Source organism: Cavia porcellus, unplaced genomic scaffold (genome assembly GCF_034190915.1).
Source record: "Cavia porcellus strain 051 isolate PalLab524CR breed Dunkin Hartley unplaced genomic scaffold, mCavPor4.1 scaffold_12, whole genome shotgun sequence".
Classification (NCBI taxonomy): Eukaryota; Metazoa; Chordata; class Mammalia; order Rodentia; family Caviidae; genus Cavia; species Cavia porcellus.
In genome coordinates, this window is record NW_026947495.1 from 25,125,749 (window position 1) to 25,151,488 (window position 25,740).

A 25,740-nucleotide genomic window follows, 5' to 3' on the forward strand; every position below is an offset into this window, starting at 1 on the left:
TCTACCTTCCAGCCTGCACCGTGCCTAGCTCCTTGGGATGGCCACAGAAGCAGCACCAAACCTTCGAAGGCACCATGTGGACAGGACACTGCTATGAAATGCCCGTTTGTGGGGCTTGTCTCAATCTCTTGGGATTTGAATCATCAAAGGTAAGACCCACAAATCTGTTTTTAACAAACACCTCACCACCACCACCACCACCACCACCACGCAGTTTTAATGCTGGTGTAGGAATCTGCTGGTGAGGACCTGGCATCCCGTGAGTCTTACAGTCAGAACATCCAGTCACGCAATCCCTTTTCTTCAGGCCTTTGAAAGGAACCCCCACCTATATCCCTCTGCACAGGTGACGCCCTTGCCAAGGCAGCTGGGGTCACAAACCTCCTCTTGCCTCCAGGAGACAACACTGCATACAAGAGAGTGGAGAGCTGGCAGTGGGACAGGGTCTGGACTGATTCTCTGGACCTGAGCCCAGGCCCCTGTTACAAACATTTAGACTCCTCCCTGGATTCCATTGTGGTGTCAATGTGGGTGACCACCCTCATGCATTTTACATGTGGAAGAACTCCTAGGGCTTGGGAGAAAGGAGTGTTTCTTTACTTAAAAGAAAGGAAGGAAGATGGTAAAGAGGGAGAGGGGAGGAAAAATAATCTAGTGATTTCTCCTTTATTTTGTAGACATAAACCCAAATTTATACCTTGAACTGACAGTACTTGACTACAAGCCTTTAGACTGCCCATCTCAAGAGTAAATGAAAATAAACTGGGCAGAGGTCTGTTTGTCAAATATCTTGTTTACGTCAACACTAGTGAGGGCCCAAGTGTACTTCAGGTGCAATCAGGCACCCTATTCCCTGTTGGGCAAAGAGTTACACAGGAAGACGCTCTTGACCCACAGGGATGCACAAAGGCTTTCCTAGCTGGTTTGAGCTTTACGCAGACAATTCATGGGTGGCTTCCTTGGCAGCGCAAGTGCCTGGTCACTGCAACCTGAACCCCTGTGTGAGCAGCTCAGTAGCTGGAGGGGAAGGGAGCATGGAGAATTCAGAGAAAATCTGAAGAATCCAAAAAAAAATTTACTTTTTACTTGGAACCATTCAACCTGAGAGTCTGGGGAATCCCTTTGTGCTTTATGATTAAGAGGCTACGAGTCCCAAGCCTCTCAGTTAGGTCAGGATACAGGGGATTCACAAAGAGTTTATTAAATTCTTGGGGCATGAGATGGCTACCCTGTTATAGGAGCCCAGAGAATCATAAAACACCCCAGGAGGGGTGGGGTAAATGGATTCCAAATTGTTGAGTTCTCCTGCAAGATAAGCAGCTACAAAATGACCTGGACAGCATCTTCCCTTGCCAAGGGCTCGGCCCAGAGATCAGGCACACTGGCTTACTCACCATCTGTTATAAGTGCTCTGCTGGTCAGAACCTTCCCCAGCATAAACTTCAGCACAGCCAGGATGCTGCAAAGGATCCCACTTAAAATGGAAACGCTGAAGAGGAAATCGTCCTAGAAGAGAGAATTCCAGATTTCACCACTTTGCCTCCTGCGGCAGGAGGTCATCTGCAAACCACCTGCCTTAAGGATCTGCTTTGTTCCCCAAGGAGCCCCCAGGTGCAGGTGTGCCACACACTTTCACAGGTCTGTTAATTCTCTCTCTCTCTGAGATTTAGAAAAGACATTAAAGCAGATATTCCAGCTTATATTTAGAAACCCATTATGTGTTTATTTCCCTACAGGAGATTCACCTTCCCACTACTCTGCTGAAATGAATGGCAACCACTGATCAATAACAGAGCTGGTCAGAATGCTAAAAATGGCATCTAAGTAGAGTTTTCCACAGATAATTCACAAAGCAGGTGATGGGGAATTCTGAAACCCATCCTGGCCTCAGAGCCCTTTAACATAGAGCTAACTGAATTAGCCACAAGGTCAGTTATTGGCCAGAGCTACTTAAAATCCTCTTCCCTTAAGGCACACAATTGAAGGTTCAAATATAGCTTTCCATGTGGGAAAAATGGCATCTAAAAATATAGTCTGCTATTGACGTTATCTTAACACCTCTGATCCTTAGGTTTGCAAGCAAATGAGTGAGTCACATATGCAAAGCCAGTGTTCTCTCCTGACATTGGGCCCATGAGCTTTCTGCTTCCAGCTCCCATGAGACACAGCCTCCAGGTTCTCCAGAATTAAAATTCAACTGCCAGCAGCTCACATCCACAAAGAAATAGGATTCTCCTTAAGCATTTGATTAAGAAATTCACTAGCCTACTGACGAAAGCTGACAGCCCGTTTCCCTGGGCTCAGAACTGAACGAAGTCATCTGCTATCTCATTGCAAAAATGGTGCGTGTCAAAGGATCTCCTCTGAAATACAGGTCTGTGACAGTGGTAGTTTTCACAATGTACATTCACAAACCCTTTGCTCCTTCTTTCCCCAGGACGTGGGAATCGACCCCACATTACATCACCTACCCTTGGACACAGGCTAGACTTGGTGACACAAATATAGCAAATAAGGAGTAGAAAGGGGAAAAGAGCAACTTTACAATGGAGAAACCTAGCAGACACCACCTCGCCAAGTGATTAGTGTTAACATCACCACTGACAAGTCATGCCCTGGGATGTAATGTGACTATGCCTCCATGGTGTTTGACCAAAAAACCATAACCTCTGCTTACTTGTGAAAACCATCAAACCCAAACCAAGGGATAGTTCACAAACATCAAAGCTTTAAATGATAAGGAACAACCAGAAAAGTGTCACAGTGCAACATGGTATCTCAGACTAGGCCCAGGAACAGAAAAATGTCCTCAGTGGACAAATGGGAACATTGGTATTGACTCTATCAGTTTATTATTGTGTTGTAATCTCATAATCTGGAGAAATGTGTAATGGTTATGAGAGACATTAATATCATCAGGACAAATTGGATGAAGGTCTGAAATCCTTTTAAATTTATACTTCTTTATAAATAATTACCTCATAGTTACCTCAAGTTTCACCTCATAAGATTCTCAATAATGAATGAGACAAACTAGCCTCTGAGCAAACAGTGAATCTCTGCTGAGCAAAAGGGTGTATTACAGAAGCCACCACAATGGGGCAGGAAGCAAAAAAACCCTTAAATTAAAACTCCCTGTGTGAAAAGATTTGGCCTAAATACAGAAGATGACACTCACAAAAAATAATGTGAGCCTGATGCAATGGCCTCAATGCCTGTGCCCCCTAAAACTTACAGACTCAATCCTAACCCAATGTGATGGTATTTAGAGGTTCAGCACTTGGAAGGTGAACAGGTCATAGGGGTGGAGCCCTTGTGAATGGGTTTAGTGACCTTTCCTATAAGAGAGACCCCTGGCATCTCCCTTGCCCCTTCTGCAGGTACAGATACAACTGGAAGGCACCATCTGTGAACCAGGAAGCCAACTCATCAGACAAAGCATCCGTTGTGCTTCACCTTGAACTTCGAAGCCTCCAGAACCATAAAAAATAAATTGTTGTTGATAATAAGCCACTCTGTCTATGCTCTTTTGCTATAGTAGTCAGACTAAAATCAGACACATTATTAACGAGCCACAGATCAGCTAGTCCCAGATGCTGACAGGACTCAGAAGCACAAGTTGGGAGACTGAAGTTGTCAGTTAAGAAAAATACTTTGAAGTCTTTCTGGCTCCACTCAAACCCTCCCCTTGTAACATCCTCATCCCTGAATTTCTGGAGGTGATGAAAGTCTATGCTTGCCCTACAGTGGATACAGGATCTGGAGGGTGGGGCGCCCTCCCTTCCCTCAGAGCCAGCTCCATGGCTCTGTCATCTTTCCTGGGGCTGCCACCCAGAGAGCTCACTCACTTCTGATCAGGGCCTGGCTGCCTGTGGCTCAGAGGTGTATCCAGCAGACCTCTGCTCAGTTTTTAAAACTCCCCTCCCTGGGAAAACAAACTTGAACAGTGAGGCCCCTGCAGCCACTGCCAAGCAACTGAGGTGAGTAAAAAGGCAGCGATCATTGTTAAAAGGTCCAAATACCAAATGGCCAAAGCAAGTGCTCACAGGAAGCCCAAAGTAGTGAATGTATTCCTATGAAATGAACATAAGGAAATTACTACCTTGAAGAAAGTATGCATAGTGAGATGGCTAGCCGTGTCCCAAAGCCTAGGATTAGGATCTGCAGTGGCTATAAAGAGGACAGGGTGTTGGGGACCCTTCCCTCTCCTGAGAAATAGCATTCTTGAGAACCGTCCATGGACTGGTAGCTCCAAGGTCTACTCCTGGAGTGCAGAGGGTGCAGGTGACACAAGGTGGAAGTCTAGGCAGCAATTAAAGGCACCAAAGTGAACGCAAAACAGCCGTGTGACTCCGGGCAAGTCACTTAGTCCTTTCTCTCCTATTCCACTTCCCGCTCTGTAAAGTGGTACCCATGGTGACTGTACACTGGGTGCACAGAGCTCAGCAGGAACAAATTTCCCAAAATTTTCTTCCTGAGGCCAAGTTGGCCCAGAGAAATCTGCATGACATATTGACGGCAGAAGGGAAGCGGGAGCCATTGGTCCTTGATGTCATGGCGGGCACAAGCACTGCTGCAGCTGCAGTATTGCAGGTTCACCTTGGCAGAAGGGAGGCAGACAGTCAGGCCAATCTCTCCCACTGCCCCGCAGAGCGCATCCTGCACCTCCCCAACTCCAGGCCTGGAAGCAGCTTCGTGGCACACAGTTCACTTCTTCTGTAGGTCACCCACAAATTGGAGGCAATGGCTTCAGTATGATTCCAAGCTCTCTTCACAGGCACCAGTCTTGCACCCCTCTGGTGAGGTCCAGTTCCTTCCTACCTGCAGCCTTGATAACTTCTGGCCCAACACCACAGGCAGAAGGAACACTGCTACCTGGAAATCATCACCAGCAACTGCCACTGTGTAAAGTCTCATTCCTGCAGCAAACCCTTTATTCTGTATCACTGAGAGTGTTCTCAACATTTGACTTCACAAAGGGTGCTTCAAAGGGCTTAATAGGGCTAGCCATGGAAAAATGCCATATTAGTATTTCAAAGTTAAATTTTCTTCAATGTAAAGAAACACTGTGCAAAATGCAGAATTTTTTGTCTATATGGTTTATTCTGTCAGCTGCCCTCTGTTTCCAGGACCAGTCCTGCAGGAACAACTGCCTCCCCTCTGGCCTGAGACTGAGATCATTTCTGAATCTTACCTAGAGCTCCAGAGTGTGGCTCCTGCTCCACCTCAAAGCACAAACACATTCAGCAAGCAAGCAAGTCTGTAGAAAAAGCCAGGAAGTGCCTGGACCCAGGTCCTCAGCAGCTCAACAGTATTACTCACCCAGAGCCTGGGGACTCTCCTAGGGGGCAAGCAGACCTCTCTCCAAACTGCCTCATCAACTGTTAACATTAGTGCAAAGACCAGGACATGGGGTCATCAGCCTGACCATGAACTCAGTCTCTGCTAGGTAAGGACTTCTGTATGGAAGCTCTCACTCTTGACGTGATGGTATCTGAAGATGGGGTTTTTGGGAGGGTAACAGGGCACTCATTCCATTTTGAGGGCCCTCATGATGGAATTAGTGCCCTTATCTAAGAAAACAAGAGATTTCTCACTCCTTCCCTTCCTCTCCAACCACACACACACACCAAGGAAGGGCCATCTGTACCCCAAACAAAGATTTTTCACCAGATTCTGACTCTGCTGAGACCTGGATCTTGGACTTCCAATCTCCAGAACTGGGAGTAATAAACTGCTCTTTAGATTACCTGGTTTATGGCATTTTGTTATGGCAACACAAGCTAAGACAGTCTTCAAGCTTAAAAGAAGACAGCATCCCTGGAAAGATAGTTGGTGAAAACCAGGCACGTAGCAGGGTCTGGCGAGTACTGGGAAACTGCAACCTGTGCAGGTCTGCACCACAGGAGGTTCTTTCCAGGTGCACTCACACCTGCTACCTCAGCCCTCACAGATTTGCTGCATGGGCATCTCACAGATGTAGAAACAGACACAGAAAACTAAACAAGTCACCTGCAATCATTCAGCTAGTGCCAGGATGTGGAGTGATTCCCAGCCTTATTCTTGGCCTTACAATCTCACATATCCTCAAGCCACGGACTGCATGAAAACAAAGACCCTGTTCCTTGTTAAGCATTCAGTTACCAGTACTCAGTCTCTACAGCTTCCCACAGTTGAATTTCATGGAATAATAGAAGATTAGAGTAAAAAGGCTTAGGGAGGTTAGCCACTCATTCAGCTAAGAATAAATTCACATTAAAAGTGAAACTTTGCATAAATCATGTCCATACTGCAAGCTTCTTTAAGACCATGACATGGTAAAACTCTTTTATAACCAATTTAAAGCCATAGCAAATGATGTGATATATAAAAATTAAAACTTGCATAGAGGAAAAGTCATAATCAAATATTAAGTACAAATTCATCATCAAGGGTTGATCTTAATGTATAAAGAGCTCATAGAAGTTTGTAAGAAACTGTGGGAGACAACTCCAATGACTCCCTTTGAATCCAAAACAATTACCATGACTTTGATTTCTTGGAGACTTATTTCCTTCTACTGGTATGTAAAAGGATGGCTAGAGTATTTCCTTCTATCTTCAATTGACTCTGAGCATTGCAAATAAGGCTAGCGGAGGTACTAATATGCAAAATCTATAGACATCAGACAGTCCTGTTTCCTCGCATAGTGTTCTCCACAATACAGGATTGAGATGTTAGAGCAAATAGCTCCAGGAATGTCAACTTGGTACAGCTCAAGATAAGAAGCTAAGAACAAGAGTCTGCATATCAGAAACCAAGCAAGGGCTCCCAAAACAATTCTACTGCTACCCTAATTGGATTATGTAAATTGATCCTTCTGCATATTTTTCTCTCCACAATCTTGCACCTGGCCAGTCAATTGAAGTTACTCATGTAATTCCCACCATCCTGATTGTCACTCATCCCTGAGCCATCCCTCTTCTTCACAAGATAATAAATTCTGGGAGAGGCCTAGGATCAAGGCCTTTGTCTACATGTCCTCACAGGGATTGGATTTAGAACCTCTTGGCTGCCCTTAACTTGGAATATGTCTTGGTTTTTTATTTTCACGTGGGGTGCATTGGTGGTGGTAGATTGGAATTGCCTTGCTAGGATTCCAATGACGTCTCAATGGGATTACAAATATAAGCTTTTGGTTGTGAGGAAAACTAGAAAAAGGATTACAATACTTGGAAGGCTGAGCTCTATATTTGGGTTTACAGTAGGAACTAACTGGCAAGTGTGAGGCCCTTGATTCAATCCCTAGTACTACCCCCCCCCAAAAAAAAAACAAAGAAAAAAGAAGTTCATAAGAAAAAGACCAACAAAACCATAGGAAGTAGATAAAGGAAATGGGGAAAAGACCAGTTTAAAATAAAATGAATTTGGCCATTCGCAGACTGGGGGTAGAGAGAACAAAGCTGCATCAGCAAGCAAACCCTGTCTGTGAACCAGCACCATGCATGGGTCACTGCTGGACTGGGAACAGACAGACCCCATCCCCTTTTGTTGTGTGGGCTGGCAAACAAGAAGTACCAACACATACACATACACACACACACACACACACACACACACATCCTGTGCCATAAGCGACCGGCTTATCTGGAGAAACACAGGCTGTGATGATAGCTGTGGCGATGAAATGCAATTGGATGCCTGCAGTGCTTTGGTGTTTCACTAATATTGCAGGTCTAGGGTCAGTGGTCTGATTATGGGTTCAGAGGACAGTGGTACACAGTGTGACATCTAGGAGGGATCTCCTTGCAGCCATTGTTGATTCCCCATGGTTTTGTTTTTGAAGCTCTATATCATTGTTGTGTTCTATTCTCTTTGTTTTGTTTGATTATGTCAAATCTGATGACAGGAGCAGCTATTTCAAAGATAACAAGACATAGCACTGTAGCAATACTGGATTTACTATAAGCTTGTTTTGCAGTCCTTTATTACATTCATTGTTTTGTTTTTATTGTTTCTATTCTTTTCTGTTTTGTTTGATTTTTGCTATGTGCAAAGTTATCTGCAGCTATTTTGAAGACATCAAAAGGCATTATGGTAACTATTGTTGATTTCATAATGTTTTGAAGTCCTGATTTTTTATTGCTTTTATTCTGTTTTATCTTCTTTAAAATAAAAAAAAATTTAAAAAAATAAAATGAATTTTAAATTCATGAAAGATGCTCCAACTCACTGTAAAAGACATGAAAAGCCAACACTACAGTAAGATAACAGTTTTACCTAACCCTATGATAAAACAGGTTCTCCAAACAATGATTCAACCTGTTTAGAGAACAACTTGGAAGTTTTCTCTAAAAAGGACAAATATATCTCTGGACCAGGCCATCTACCTAGGTAAATTTTTCTTAATACTATAGATATACATGTATGGAAATGAAGGTACAAACAAAAATATTCACAGATAAAAAGAAAATGAGAAAATCCAAAATTAAATATGAACATTCTAATACTTCTGAATAACTGATGGAAGAAATCAACATAAAATCATGTAAGCATAAAATCATAAGTATACAGAAGGCTTTAACAACACTATCAACCAGCTTCACTTCACACACGTTAATCATCTTCCTTTCTTTTCTACAGAAGATAGAACAGTCATCAGTGTAGATCATATTCTGCACCAGAAAGCAAATCAAAACCAATAAAGAAAACTGATGACTATGGAATTAAGCTAGAAATCAGTAACAGAATAGTATCTACAATAACCTATTTGGAAGCTAAACAACAAAATGACATGTTTTTTAAAAATTTTCCAATTCAAAGAGGTTACTAAAAAAACCTGTAAAATATTCTGAAATAAAACACAATTAAAAAGCAGAATATTAAAAGTAATGGGCATGACGGCTCACAGCAGTATCCCAGCTGTATGGGAAGCTGAGGCAGTAGGATTTCAAGTTTGACCTCAACCTGGGCAACTCAGGGACTTAGTGAGACTCTGTCTCAAAATGGTCAGGGTGGAAGGAGCTAGAGATACAGCTCAGTGCCACCAAAAGGGAGGAGGATAACTCCTTAGATGGAAGCTTATAGTAAATAAGTAAATAAGCTATAGTAAATAATTTATAAGAAAATACTTAAAGACTCAAATGATTTAAGCTTACTCTTCAAGGAAGGAAAGAAGGGTTTAAAGCAAGTTAACACCAAAGTAAAAAGCAAAATTCAATGAACAGGTATAGCCCAGTGGAAAAGCATATGCTTAGCATGTGTAAGACTCTGAGATTGATCCCCAGCACAAAAAAAGGAAGGAAGGAAGGAAGGAAGGAAGGAAGGAAGGAAGGAAGGAAGGAAGGACAGCAAAGAAAAAAAATCAGTGAGACACAAAAATGATAAAACAGAGAAAAAAGAATACCAGAATTTGGTACTATGTAAAGATTAATAATGTTGAATAAACTTTTAAGGGTTATTTACAGAAAAAGAAAGAAAACAAAAGTTGCCAATATCAGAAATCAGAAAAGGCATGCATCATCACAGATCAAATAGGACCTATGAAAAAGATAAGAAAATAATATAACCAATTTTATGCCAATAAATCTGACAACTTATATGACTTGTATCTAGATGCTCCCCACAAAGTCTCATGGTTTTCAGAGGTGGCTAGATCCAGGGTGTGTGATTACTGAATTAGTCCACTGATTGGTTTAGTGTCATTCTGAGTGTGGATAATGGGAAGGCCCTCCCTGAGTGCGGGTGGCACGACCCAAAATGTGAGTAGCCTAAAAGAAATAAAAAAGGCAGGCAGTGGCCACTGCTGTCTGCTGCTGCTGCTGCTGCTGCTTGCTGCCTTCTGCCTGACACACCATGAATTGTTTCTTCCCTATAATGCCCCTTCAGCACGCCACCCTACCTTGGAACCAGCTGACTATGGAATGAAATCTCTACCAACTATAAGCCAAAATAAAATTTTCCTTCTTTAACTTGTAAGTTTCAGATATTTTGTCTCAGTAATGAGATAAGTAAGATGACAACTTAGATGAAATATACAAATCAAAGATCATTCAAGAAGAAGTAGACAACCTGAAGAGCCCTACACCAATGGAAAACATTAAATTCTTAATTAAAATCCTTCTCACAAAATTTCAGACCTGTGGGCTCTCCTGATGACTTCTACCAAACATTTAATCATTTAAGGAAGAAATAATGACAATTCTGAAAACAAATTCTTCCAGGAAATAGATGAGGAAGAAACAATTCCTAACTCATCTCTGGAGTTAACATTATACTATGACATAAAGCCAAAATATTACAAGAAAACTACACAACACTAGCTCTCATGAACTCATATATAAGACAAACTACTAGTAAAACAAATATAGCAGCATATAAAAATATATCATGATCATGTAAGGTTTGATATACCTTACATGAGAAAACATAAGGTTTGATATACCTTACCTGAGAAAACAACACTTTAATATTAATTAATTAAACATCATTCAAAGTCATGCATCAATTAACAGACCAAAAAGAAAACCACATAATCATCTCAGTAGATTCAGAAAAAAAAACAATTGACATAACTCAATATCCATTCATAGAGTAGGAAGGAAGTAAAGGATAAAGGAAAAGATGGCTCAGTGACATAAGAGTAGAAAAGAATTTATTCCAATAAACAGTACCCAGGAAAAACCTATAGCAAGTATCATCTAGTGATTGTTATTCCTGCTATGATCAGACAAAAAGGCCAGGATGTCCACTTTTATTACTTCCACTTGATAAGAGAGACTCACCAATATATAAATAGTAAAGAAGGAAAACTGAACTTATTTTCAGGCTACGTTATTTTACATTTAGAAATTTTTCAGTACAGATATTCCTCATTTGATAACTGTTCAGATTAATGACCTGCTGCTGAGACTTCCAAACCTTTTTTTGTACAGCTCTGTACATCTTTCTTATGGTCTCTGTGTTTTTGTACTATACAACCTGTTTACATACTATTGTAATTTTTGCTGATTGTACTATATTGTACAATACCATAGTTTTATATTGTTATACATCACAGTACCACATGTAAAAGCTATGCAAATAAAAGCAAAGTTATTGAGCTGGAGTTTCCTTGGACCATTTCTTTGTTGTGAGTATTGTAATGTACATATGATTCTTCATTTAGCAACCAATTCATGTAATGACCTAGTTACAGGAATGAAACTTGGCTGTTAATAAAGGCAGAGACAGCCAGGATTGAACAAAATGAAATTTATTAGACACTTACAGACATAAGTATGCTTTTTGTAACAGCAAGACAGGAGGATCCATGCTCTCTAAGGCAAGCCACATGCAAGCTAGACAAAGGTGGGCTCCAGTCAAGCAGATGTACCCAGACTTTCTCAAAGACTTCAGTTGAGAAATAGTCTAGATATCAGTGGGATCAGTAGCCAACACAGCACTCAGCTATCTTAATGAATTTGTGCTGTATGATTTGGGAGGCATGCCCAGGTCAACCTGATGGGCCAAATAGTGGGTATGAACAAGATGGCTATAGTAATGTCAAGCAAAAGATTCAGAAAGACACTTTACCAAGAAGATGTAAGAATAATAGGCATATGGAGAGATACTCAATATCACAGGTCAACAGGAAAATGTAAACTGAAACTAATGCTCTACATACTCATTAAAATTCTAAAATAAAAAGACAGATACTGCCAAGTGTGATGATGATGTAGAGAAACTGGAACTCGCATGTGCTGCTGGTGAAAACAAAATGGTACTCACTCTGCAAAACAGATTGACCATTCCTCATTAGTGGAATTTGGTAAATCTAGACATACCAAAGGATTCAGCAATTCTCTTGATATTTACTCAAGATAAATGGAATCCTATGTCCACATAGGGTTTGGAGCTGATGTTCTTAGGTACTAATAATACTGTAGTCAAAAATTGGGAATAACCTACATGCCCAACACTTGGGTGAAGGGAAAAACAAACTGTGATCTATCCATACAATGGACTATTACTCAGCAATTAAAAAGAATGATCTATAGGTATTCAGCAGAAAAAGGATTACATTTCAAAGCCTTATGCAAGTGAAAGGAGATAGACATGAAGACTAAATACTGTGTGATTTCATTTATAGGCTTTAGAAAGGAAGACTAAAGTGACAAAAAGCAGATTAGGTACAGAGATAATTAATGACTACAAAAAGGCATGAAGGAACTTTTGGGGATAGAAAAATTCTATTATGTAGTTCTGTGTCAATACAAATCTGAAAAGTCCATCAAACTGCACTTAAAAGATGAATTTTATGGTTTGTTAAATTATGTCAATAAATCTATTTTTAAAAAAGCAATCTTAGGGATCTTAGGTAACAATTACTAATATTTACATGATTCAGCTCATGCACACTATCAGAATGTATATAATATCCCTTATTCTCATGTGAGGTACAACACAAAGATCAAACAAACAGTAAATCAGGAGTTTAGAGAGTTCAGTAGTGGAATATGGATCCAGCTAGGTGATAATAAGTCTCACAAACTTCTACAGGTGTATTTTAACTCCTTTGACCTACTTCAAGTATTGCTTCCTATACCAAGCACTCCCGGGCAGCCCAACCTAAGAACCATATTTTCCCAGGTGCTGTGAAATGCCTGTGTTCTCTCCATCATCTCCTTTCCTAGGAATTCATCAACAGGAAGGCTCTTTTCTCATGCACCTCAGCGCCCACCACCATTATATGCCTGTGGTGTTGATATAGGGGAATGAAACTCCTGACCTACTATGTCCATGAGTTCGTGTTCTCTAAAACCGAAGAATGAATTTTAGGAACAGTGTAAGTGAAGAGTAGAATATATTTATTGAGAGAAAGAAAGCTTCTGTCTGAAGAGAGACAGAAAGGGGTCCCAAGCCAGTTGCCCAAGACTCTGTCTTTTCTAGGGACTGTTACAGAGTAAAACCATGGGGCAAGATGGGTTTAAGGTGGGGGAAGACTGGGAGCTCACAAAGCAGATGGGCATAAGGTGGAATATAACGATAGTTAGCCAATAAGCAATAGTTCAGGTAAAATTGATTACACTGGGGACAAATGGGAAAGCAAGGCAAGTGGGAAGCAGGCATTCTTGGAGCTGGGATAGTGGGGATGGGATGGTGACTCCAGGATGATAGGGAACTAATGAGAATATCAGTCCCTAGGATGCGGATGCATCTGTTTGATCCTATGTCTTGAGGCCTGGCCCATAGGAGGAGGCATCTGTCTCCGCTGCAGTGGCCAGGTATCTGCATTGGCTCCACTGAGGACCTAACCCTGTCTCACTGCCTATAATATTTTTAACTAACTCAGCTCCCTGCAACAGTATGAACTATGCACTATGTAGTATGAACATTAAAACCACAGTAATCAAAAATTTTACAAGCAGTTTATGGAAGACCTTGAAATGTTTCATGCAGTAATTTGTCATCTTCACCTTGTCTTAGCCCACTGAATTGGTTTTTTTAAAAAAATAAAAAACTGCATAACTTTTTAAGAAAAAAAACTTATTGTTCAAAGTTCTAGAGTAAATGGGTAAATGCAGCACCAGATTCAGTGTCTGGTAAGGGTTTGCCATCCAGGTCATAGATGATGCCCTTCCTTCTGCCCCCACATGGTGGAAAGGACAAGGTATCTTTCTGGAGCCTTGCTTATAAGGGCACTATTTAATTTGTAAGGGCTTTGCTCTCATAATACAATCACATTCTCTAAGCTTCCACTATTACCTTTGGAGGATTGGATTTCAACATGAGATGCACCAGGGCACAAACATTCAGACCACAGCAATCCTCACTAAAGTCATGACCATGAGGTGGAACTGCTAACTCGGGGAAGACATACCTCCGCTTGTGGGGTCAAGGAAAGGAGAGGGCTAAGCTGATGATTTCCTTATTGATGATCAAGCTAGATGCTTAAATGTATCTTGGAATAGAAATATGGCCCTACGTACAGTGCTGAGCCTCTGTTCTTAGTCTGGACTTTTGGAGGGAAGCAGGTCATCGATGAGAGCAAGACTGAACTTGTGGTAAAGCCAGAGGAGACCTGGACTGAACAGATGCGCAAAGGCTGCCTCATGCTCCAGTACACCAGACATGAGCTGAATCTGTACATACCCAGTCCTCCCTGCCTGCTCGAGTGTGTGCAGGCAAGGCTGGACAACCCTCAACACACCTGTCACAAGAGCACCGATAGCCTGGGCAGCAGGTTCAATGTCTATGTCTGTCTGAAATGCGTATGTTGAAGCCTAATCCACATGGTGGTGTTATGAAGAGGTGGGATCAATGAAGATGAAGCTTTCACAAATGGCAACAATCACCTTCATAAAAGAGATCTCAGAACCTTTCTTGTCCCTTTTACAGTAAAAAGATGGCTACTTGCAAAGTGGAAGCTAATTCTCAGAGGATACTGCATCTAGCTACACCTGCTCTTGGACTGAAGGCTGACTTCAGAAGTATGCAAAATAAATTTCTGTTGTTTCTTAGACTCTTGTTCTATTGTATTCTCTTGTAGTAGCCCCAGTGGTGTGTGGCAGTCCCCCAACCCACATTTCAAGGCGGCTTAGGAGAAGCCACCTCAACCTATTCTCAACATCCCATTTTCTTTCAGACAACATGTGCTGGGAGCCAATGATGAGTGCCATGTCTTTTCAAAGAGCTAGTAATACTCCTTATCCTGATGGAATAAATTTCTTAAAGAGGAGGTCCAAGAACAAGACAGACCCCAGTGGTTCTACAGTTCTGCCAAGATGAAGCCTGTCTCACCTAAGAAAACAGTCGCACCTGGGGCCCCAAGTCCGACAACAACGGGATAAGAAAGACATCCCTTTTCTCACGTATAAATGTGAGGTGATCTTAAAACCACAAGACACTAGACATAGAAAAGGGCTTGGGGAGAATCTAAGTCATGTTGCAGCAAGGAAACTGGGACTTGGAAAAGGAAGGCAGAGGTGGCTCACCTCCATACAGGGATAGATAGGGTGGTATCCAAGTTTAAGGCTCCAAGCTGCCCTCCAGCTCTCCCTGTGGCCTGACACTATTCACCCCTTCCAATTATCTAAACCCAGGCTAGAATGTGATAAAAGCCACAGGGCTAATTTTAGAACTCAAAGGCAATTAGTGGCGAGCTGACAAAATCCGAGCTGGGTGAGAAGTCTTGTGCTGACATGTGATATCTGTTACAGTAAGGTGTGTTAGCTCAGGGGGCCTTGGACAGCTGTCCAGGGCCTTTGTCAGCTTTCTGCTGGAAGAGTCAGGGGCCTGGCACTGCCTCACACAGAGTCCGATGAGAGATGAATCAGAGTCACTATACCCTGGTGTATAGCAACAGGAAACTCTTTTTTTCCTGGTCTTCTCTTCAAAGCGGACACCAAACAAACCAACTGGACAAAGCTGATTCTTCTGCTCTCACCCCTACCACTCTACCTGTCTCTCCTTCTGCTTCAGCCACTTTAGTCCCCTCCTTGTTCCTCAAACATGACAGGCACACTCCTACCTCAGGACCTTTGCCATTAGCTATTCCCTCTCCTGGAAGTTCCACATATTCCCATGGCTCTCTTTCTTGGCTCACAGATCACCTTCTCCATGAGATGGTCCCTAATTGCAATTCTGCCTCACCTCCCAAGTTTTAAAATAGTGCATTATTATGAAAACAAATGTATTTATATTTAAAATGAATGAAATTTAAAACTCAGTTCCTCATTTGATTAGTCACATTCAAGTGTTTAATATGGCTTTTGACTATCAGAGTACAGTTCTCTGATATAATGATGTCCATCATCACAGAAAGTTATATTGAACAATGCTGAGTTAGAAACAAAGTAAATGTTTCTCTGTGAGCTGGAGATAAAGCAGAAAGTACCTATAAGTGGTGTAGAGAAGTATAGGTGAGGAGCAGCCAGCAATAACCAGACAAATGGTCAAAAGGAAGTAAAAAGAAATGGGACCTTGGATTTAGCAAATCTCAGGGCTAAAATTCCTCCTGAGTGACTAATGCCCTGCTTCCAAGGTACAAGTCTAAAGATTCAGCGTTTTGAAGATGATTTAGACACAATGAACGTGTAGCATAGTTTAGACTAACTAGGTCCCTTTAAAAGCTCAAGTGTGCAAGGAGGGCTTTCAGAAGGTGATAAGATCATGAGGGCTCTGACTTCGTTAGTGGCTAATGAGGTTATCATTTGATGGAGGTGATGGAAATAATGATGGCATTACCAGGAGGTGGGGCCTACTTAGAGGAAATGGGCATGGGGCATGACCTTCGGGACACTCTGCAGTCCCTACTCTTTCTCTTGCTGACTCTTTCTCTTCCTGAACACTGAGGCAAGCAGCTTTCCTTTGTCATGACTTTCCACTATGATGTCTCTGCTTTGCAACAGGCCTACAGTAATAGAACCCACCAACCACAGACGGAACTCTCTGGAACTGTGAGCCAAAATGAAGCTTTCCTCCATCAAGTTTTGTTCTTGTTAAGATATTGAGACACTGTGACAAAAGACTTACTAATACAATATACATACATAAAGATACAAATTTTGGAGCTTTGAATTGATTATTTTTTCAATAATCAATTATATGAAACCCATTTAATCACCCCAAAACAAGATACAGAATGCTCATATTATCTAAAAATTTCTTCATTTCCCTTTCCTAGCTCCCTGTAACCTTTTTACTTTAATCACCATAGATTAACTTATTCTATTCATTACTTTTATATAAATAGAAATATATACTGTTTGTATTTTAGCTTTTCTTTATTTTAAAGAGAATAAAACCAAGCAAAATAAAACAATAAAGCCAATCAAAACAAAAAAGTGTAAGGGATACAGAATTTCAAGACAAGATAATAGGAAATAAATAATGGCTACAATAATGCCTTTTGTTGTTTTCAAAATCACACATAGTGAAAGCAAACAAAACAGAATATGTAAGAGCCAATAAAAACAAAACAATGAATGTAATACAAGACTTCAAAACAATATAATAGTAAATCTAAAATGGCTACCATAATATATATTTTTATCTTTGAAAAAGTTGCTCATGCCATCAAACATGAAATTAAGCAAGGCAAAACAGAGTAAAACCAAACCAAATAATACAATGACAATGATACAGGACTTTAAAACAAGGTAACAGGGAATTAACAATGGCTACTACCTTCCGAAGGAGATCCCCCATAAATGCTACACCTCAGACTACAGGCTTTAGGTCTGCAAAATCATTGACACACTAAACATTACAAGCATTAAGTTGTACTTTACTTCAATAACTATGATCTCAACCTGTGTTTCTCTACATCAGCTGATTGCTTACAGGTTCGGGGGAACCTTGGCTCTTCTCGTCTTCCAGCCCACGCACCTGAAGGGACTGGCATCTGATTCTCCTCTTCACAGCCCACGAATGGCATGAACTCATAGGAAGTGGCTAATGTCTGGTTCTCCTCCCAGTGGCTCACACATGACAGCATTTTTATTTTAAATCAGACTTCTTTTGTCAATGTATTTTTGCAATTCACCAATGATAGAGAAGATATCAATAGTTTGACTTGTGTGGTCCTGGTGTCTCCTTCTACTAATTTGATTCACGGGCCACAGAATGCAAAGTATTATTTTTTGTTTTGTTTTGTTTTTAATTTAATCTAAGAGCCTCCAGCTGAAACAAGATTTTACAATTAAGTTCCGAAAAGAGATAGGCAATTGTTGATACGAGGAACAGACGACAAAACAGAAAGATCATGATGTATAATCCTCTTCCCTTAATTAGAAGCCTATCTGTCTTCATAAGATGTATTTTTTTGGGTCAAGATCAAAGTAAAGTGAAGAGAGCTGGGAGACTTCAAACAACCTCCAGCTGAAAGGTCCAGTCCAATCATGGAGCACGATTTCGGTTGTCAGGTTGTCTCCATACAACTCTGCATCTCTTCCAACCAGCTCCCATCACTGCCTCCAGTACCCCATGAACCAGCTGGAGGATGCAAGTTAGCATCTGTAAATCCAATTCCATCTTCTGATTCTCATTTTCATACAAAATAAGCAACTCCTGTTTCTAGCTGGCCTTCAGCCTATAGCAGTTCCTAACCGGGGACACTGAGGTTCTTTATTCCTCCTTGCCACCACTCCCATTTTCCCTTACAGTCTCCTCTCAAAGCATCTGTATTCAAGGCCCTGCTCACAGGACAACCTGGTGTAGAAATAACATTTCTTTCAGTAACACCAGGTGTCACCTGTGTTCCTGAGCTTACTCTTATCAGAGATGACACCAGCAGTTACAATTCTACATCACAATGAACTCTAGCTACTAACACCAAGCAGAGGCCAGGTCTAAGGACCACCTCCTCACATTCTGCCCACAGACCTTGCTTCCCCTTTCATAAGATGCAAGCAGCAAGGGAGGAGATGTGTAAGTTCATTTGCTTATGCCTGCAAAAAGGCGTCCTTCGCCTTCCTAATGAGGACAAATTCCAAACCGCTCTGACACTACATGTGTTCGAGTGTCACCCAGGGAAATGCTAGTGCTGGCTGAATAATAAATGAGTATTGATTTACAGGCCCAGGTGAAATTAAAACAGTCACTCTTGCCCTCAAACTTTTCATCACCACCCTCCCCTCCCCCATCCCAGCTGAGGAGAGAAGCTGGCAGATGTCAAGGAAATTACGCCAAGCTCAAGCTCCCCTGGTTATTAAATTATATTGACAGATTGCTGGGGGTTCATATTCAATGGTTTCACAATTTTTGAATTAGTGTCAGACCACGTGGATGTCAGGATGTCAATTGTTGATGTTTAGATAAGCAGATAGGCATACTGGACCCTGGGGTCCCTAGAGGTCCACAGGCAGATGGAGAGCCCTGGCCATGCTGTGAAAGGAGCAGACGCCAGCTCCCCAGGCACCATGAAGCTAAGGATGATGGTAGGGCCCAGGAAGCCACCAAGAAAAGTGCAGCACTATCAGTTCAGGAACCACATCTTCCTCAGGGACAAAATGGGCACTTTCAGGTACCTGGCTGCTACTCCAAGATGCAGTCTGGCCTCTGTTAAGTGAGGCATCAGACAAGCACTGATTTCTGAGCTTCTTTGTGGAATGTGAGATGAGTTACCCGGGCTAGGCTCATACCTTTCCCCTTGGTGAACATGAGGCATTTAAAGGGTTCCCCAAAACCAAGACAAAACACTACATCCCATCTGCAAATCCCTCATAGCATGGAGGCACTGCAGTCCCTGACTAATTCTGCTCTGCCACAGGAATAAGACCTTCTGGCTACCTGCTTTGGCTATGTTAAATGAGCACCACACTGTCACTCCAGTGTCAAACTACAGAGGGCTCCAAGTAACAGTTACTATAATACACGCCAAAACTGCCTGTTGACTCTACTTGGAAATGAGGCTCCTTTCTAAATGTTTCATATGCAGTTTAATTTTACTTTAGACATAACCACCTCACAATCCTTGTTAGGTGTAAATTATAACCCTAAATATAGAGGCTAGCTCTAAGGTAAGGACATACAGCCAGTAGGGAAGGTAGTCTGTTCATTTTAAATTCTACTGCCCTATCTACCTAAAAATATTTAGGATACTCTTCCTCTAATGTTACCTGAAAATTATGAATTTCAGTTTTTGCCAAATAAGACAAAAAAAAAAAAAAACCCACACACACCTCACAACTCTAAGAATATTTCTTTACACATTTGAAAATGCCTTAAAAATCAGAAGGAATTCCAAACAAAGACAATGGGATGCATGTTCAGCTTTTGCAAGCCCACTAGACTGCAGCAAGGAAATTTTTTTTTAAGGAATAAACACAAAAGGACAAAGAAAACAAGAAAAGCACAATAGATATCAAATTGCATGTGCTAGGGAGCATGCACGACAATGGCAACTGCCAGCGGAGCCTACGGGCAGAGGGGGTAAGTACAGAAACACAGGTCCCCGCACACTCCTAGTTCCCCAAGGTGTAGGACAGATGTTGCCAGGCGTTCCTGGAAAGGGGGCAAAAGAGATGGGCCTAAAAGCAAGAGGACTCATTCACAAAGAAGCCCAGACTCTATCCACCTGCTTAGAATGGCTGCTGTTCCAGCAGGGGAGGGAACAGCCAGTCACTCAGAGCAAAGTAAAGGGCCTCTGGGGCAGGGGACAACAGGCGAAACTGCAGACAGGGCCACCACACTGCCAAGAGAATTAGGGAATTTATCTTCTGCCTGGGAATTTGTCTAGTCCAAGAGAACAAAGAAAATGACTTCGACTGCATAAATAACACAAAATATGTAGACTTAGGAAGGAAGTCAATTATATTAGCCTAACGCTAATTGAATATAAAAATTACGCTATAATAATAAAACGTTTCTCAATTAATTGAAAAGTCCGATAGATATAATAATATTAAGTTATAGTAAAGATAAATAATATTTTGAGATATTTCCCAAAAGTAATATCAGATGAAAATAGGCTTTTCAGGGGCTGGGAGTTTAGCTCAGTGGCATAAGCACTTGCCTGGCAAGCATGAGATCATGAGTTCAATCCCCAGTTCCAAAAACAAAAAAAGAATAAAAAATAAAATACATGACTTTTATTGCTGACAAAGTCATAACACTCTAACACATCACTATTATTTATATTAATGTGCCACTATTATTACTGCTTAATTTTATGATTGAAGAAAATGCTAATTTTCCAATAGTGTTTCAATGAAAATAAAGATGATTTTCCCCAGCTTAACATATTATGTAAATACACCCATAGGGCTGAATACAGGGTTACTAAAAATCCTCTATCTTAAAATTAAACAAATACATACAGTATATTCAGTAGGTTTCCAACTTAAAAACACTTAAATTGCGAACTTTCATAGGTATATTGTATAAGATTCACTTTGTCAGTTTACAAATGAATCCAACTTATGAGTGATCTCCTGGCACAGAACTCATTCATAAGCCAAGGACTTACTGTATACATACTTACATACATACACATATAGCTTTCAATAATCATTAGACTTTTGGAAATTTACTAATATGAAAGGCCAAAAACAAATAGAAAAATGTCACTTGGCAAAAATGGTTGTTAGAAAAGAAAATGTTCAATAATTATTGTTAACATCAGAAAAATGAAAAAAAAAACAATAAACAAAAAATCAGAAATAAGGGATACTGTAACTCTTGAATAAGAAAAGGATTTTACAACAGTGAACACAGAGCTGCAGGTGGTGGCACATGCCTGTAATCCTGGTTACTCAGGAAGCCGAGGTAAGAGAATAGAAAGTTCTAGCCCAACCTGAGCAACTTAATGATTTTAGTGCAATCCTGTCTCAAAATGAAAATGAAAATGTCCTGAAAAATAACAGAAATTAACTCATTAAAAACCTGAAGATAAAATCGAAGAAATCTCTCAAGAAGTAGTGGGGGAAAAGACAAAAAAATAAAACAAGAGTGAGAAAATTAGACAAATAGTCCAGAAAGATTTTTAAAAAGAGAAAAGAAAGAAAAAGAAAATCACACAAATAATTTCAAAAAGCTCCCAGAAAAAAAGGGCATGAGTTTGAAAGTTAAAGGATCTCAATACCTAGCACTGGGTGGAAGAGGGGGCTCGCCAAGGAAAAAACCCTGAAATTTCAGAGCTCTGAGGACAAACAGACGATTTATAACCTTCTAGAAATAGAGCTTTTTAACAACACATAAAGTACTGGTTATTACAGTGGCATTGGACATCTCAAAGGCAACACCAGAAATTCTAAGACTAAACCCATTTCCACCAGACAAACTGTCATATATTGTATGAGAACAGAATACGTTCCAGCATGAAATACTCAGATATTTAAAGTCTCCAACATTTTGTTTTCTCTAACTCTGTTCTCAGAAAGCTATCAGAGGATCTGTTCCTCCAAAACAATAGGGTAAATCATGAAAGATGATAGCACGGGATGCAGTGGGATACTTCCTACGAGAAAAACCGAGAGTCCTCAGAATCCCAAAGCAACTGTGGAGTTTTTCTAGAGTGTGCCCAGCCCAGACAGGAAGCATTGAGGGAGATGGGAAAGCCCTACTCAGAGTAGCAAGTCAGTAAGTCACTCCTATAACTCAAATCAGCAGCGATAGACACTTGCTGCTTAGGAATGTGGGAGCTGAGGCGGCTGGCTGAGGGTATAGCTCAGTGGTAGAACACTTGCCTGGTTCAATCCCCAATACTATGCACATGAAATTTAAAACAAGAGATGTGGAGGTGAAAGGAGTTACAAATGGTGGCCTCCGCGGAGAGGATCATTTTTCACAACGAGCCTTGTAAATTGACTATTTAAATTATATACGTGTCTAAGTTGGAAAAAATTAAAAAGTAAATATAGAGAAAATACTCCAGGGCAAGAATTTCTAGCTGTATCAGAATTCAATCAGAGAAAGAGAATTCATGGGTGACACAGATTCAGATATTTACTGTAAGGAACTGGCTGATGTGACTGTGCAACTGCGAAGGAACTCCCAGGTCCTCAAGGCCAATAGGCAGGTACTCAGGTGCCAGCAGAAGCTGCTGTCCACAGGCGGAATTTCCTCTCTCTCAGGGAAACCTCATTCATGTTCTTCAGGTCTTCCAACTGATTATCAAGGCTAAAATCACCAACCGATTGAAGATGCAGCCCAATCTACAAAATCCTTTCAAAGCAATATCTAAACTAGGGCTTGGTTGAAAGTTTGAGAACTTCTGATCATCATACTGGGTGATGAATTAACACTCATGGTGAAGTGACCCTGAACACACTCGCCAGTGGTCAGTCACCAGCCAGGCTGGATTGTTTCTAAGCCTTGTAGATACAGGGCTCCTCGGAAGTACCAGTACAGCAGTGTTGGTGGGGCCGGAGCTTGACAGCTACCTAACGCTTAAAGACACCATGTGGAAAGTGCAGAACACACTCCTGTGCAGATTACCCCTGCCAGCTCCTTGCACAAATGAGCATTTCAACTTTTACTTTGAAAACAAAACAGAAAAAAATGCCAACAGCTGGAACTAAACAGGAAAAATAAATGTAAAACTCATTTACACACCCCCAAACCTGTTCACTCTGATCATAAGCACCACACTACAGAGCAGATGCCATGAAAAGGGGCGTGATCTGGGACCAGCCCCCTTGGCCACCACTTGGAGATGCCCAATGGCCACAGCAAGGATCCAGGCAGCTTGGCCAGAGTTCCCTGCAAGGCAAAATCCTGTTGCTTATATTCCAGATCTCTCAAGCCGTACTAGTTACTACCTGGCACAGCCACTGGCCTGCACAGGATGAACTTATCCAGTCAACAAACTCTCAGCTGAGCTTCTTCTGCATGTTGTAGATGTTGAGAAGACAGCAAGTTCAACTTTTTAGACTTGCCAGTCTGCTCCTCAACGAGTTTCCATTTGCTTGTCTATTTGTGTAAACTCAGACAGACAAGTAGACCACACACAAAAAAAATCACACTGCAGTGTGCTAAGAACTACTGCATTCATCAGCATGAAGTATTTGCCAAAGAGCGCAAAAGACACACACCTAAAGTAGGGCTGAGAGGTATTTGGGGAATAGCAAATGAAGAGGGGAGACAGAGTTGGCTATAACAGCAGGCTCAGCGCACAGACCTAGGCCAACACTAACTTCACCCACAGTGGGGCAGAAGTGTCAAGGATCACAACTCTGGCAGCTGCTTCCTCTTATAACCCTCCCCCTACTCACCCTCCTTCTTTGGAACAGCCAAGTGTACAGAGACTAGAGAAGGTCAGGGAGCTCCTTCTCACAGCTGACCTTCAGGCTCCCCCAGCACTAACCTGCATTTATGGTCTGCCTGTCCTTGAAAGTTCTTTACAGAGAAGATTCAGCCACCAAGGTCCCAGGATTTCTCAACTTCCCCAGGAGACTGGGATGATGAAAGACTTCGCTTTAAAGAGATTATTAAAGGTTTTAAATTTTTACACAGTGCCCCAAAACTACATCATAGACAAGTGTCCAATTTTTCTCAATTTTTCACAACATGAGTGGCTTTGTTACCCAATGCTTATATTCTGATCACAAGCAGAACATTCTAAAATAACAGCACTGCTCATGGGAAACAAGAATGGAGCATAAGTAACTTATAGCAGGTGCCCTCATTACTGGAAGAACTTACTCTCCACTGCTTTGCTGTGCTAGGATGTATTGTGTGCCTAGTATAAGTAGGGACATTTCTCACTAAGCTTGGGAAATAAAGCTTTCACTATGTGTCTCTCCACTGGCTAAACAATAAACAGTAACACCCCCCTTAAAAGAAATCCCAGAAATCTTAAGAGAATTGTGTTGTTCATATTATACTTAAGAAAGTACATAAAAATAATTTCCCTTTGAAAAATGTTTCTTTATCCAAAAGATAAGAATTTGTCCTCAAAACCTCATGCAGGGAACAAAGTGTTAATTTAGTTTGTCCTCATATTCCAGATGGAAAAACAAGTATCAAGAGATTAAGTTTCCCAAGGTCAAGTACAGACACATTTGAATAAGTATTCAACCCTCTATGATAAATACCAGTATCCTTAAATACACAGATGTCCCAAGAGCAGACTGGGATGGAAAGGAACAAGCATGTCTTCCTTTCTCTTTCCATTTTTGTCACCCTAACCCAGCAGCTGCCTAAGATGAGTGTCCATGGCACCAATCTATGCAGGCTCTAAGACCACTGAGAATAAGGGGGCTGGAAGGCTCATTTTCATTCAGCAAAGTGTGGCAACGTCCTACACTGGAGTTTATTCTTCTATGAGACTCAGGCTCTGAGCCATATTTCCTCCATCATAAAACTGAACCAGTTTTTAAAGCCTTTCAATTCTTTATGTCCTTGAATTCTGAAATACTTTTGGAGGCAATCCACAGACCAGAACGAGCCTTCCACTAGTTTTTGAGAGAGTGGATTCCATTTACCATGTGCCTCTGACACTGAGATCATGCGGTCTAGAGGAAGATGCTCTCTTTACTTAGTCAAGAATTCTTCACTGTAAAATGGTGGTGGATCAAACACCTCCACCTACATCAGAAACATCATGAAGGTCTAATAAGATGTAGAGCTGAAAAAGCACTTCTTTATGGTAGAAAACGTAGAGAGGCATAATAGACCAAATAAAGCAACATGGCAGACAGCCCACACATATAACATATCCTGCTTAAAACATAAGGGCTTTCAGAATGACAAAAAGAGAACCAATCAGAAATTCCTATACTGTCACTCCCTAGACAATGCTTGAAGTAAATAACACATAACACTGTAGGTGAGGGACCAGAAAGATAAACTGTCCATACTCCCACAGGCTGTGATGATGAACACACTTGAGAGCCAGAGCCACCAATGGGCACTTGGGGGTGTTTCTGGCAATTGCATGAGTTCAGTGAAGGCTCCTCTTAAAAGCTATCTGACTCTGGTGACAGCTTTTATATTTAGCTTACCAGTTACACTTTCTCCTCTTATCATATACTTTGTCTTCTTATATTATCTATTTATAGTGTAACTTAACAGGGATGTGCAGTACTTTATGTATAGGTCCTGCTCAGGAAAATAAAACCACTCTTTGATAGCAACCTAAAGTACTTATCCTACATGGGTCTCAGCAGGATCCCTATCGGGCCTAGCAATATGAAGCCATCAGTGACCAAGCATGGCCCTTATTGCATTTGAATTATATAAAGTGTACACTTTGATCAGCATTGACATATTGTGATATCTGAAATAATCACCAAAAGTGAAAATTTCTATCACCTCCATAAGTATTCTCACGATTCT

General features: G+C 41.1%; 1 protein-coding gene across 1 annotated transcript in view; it reads right to left on the minus strand.

Annotated features, from left to right (window-relative positions):
- Window positions 1–25,740, minus strand: part of Tmem163 (transmembrane protein 163) — a 250,356-nt gene that overhangs the window by 7,021 nt on the left and 217,595 nt on the right. The window contains exon 6 of the mRNA XM_063258976.1: window positions 1,395–1,506. Coding sequence (XP_063115046.1) covers window positions 1,395–1,506 — 112 coding nt within the window. The remainder of the gene's footprint in view (window positions 1–1,394; window positions 1,507–25,740) is intronic.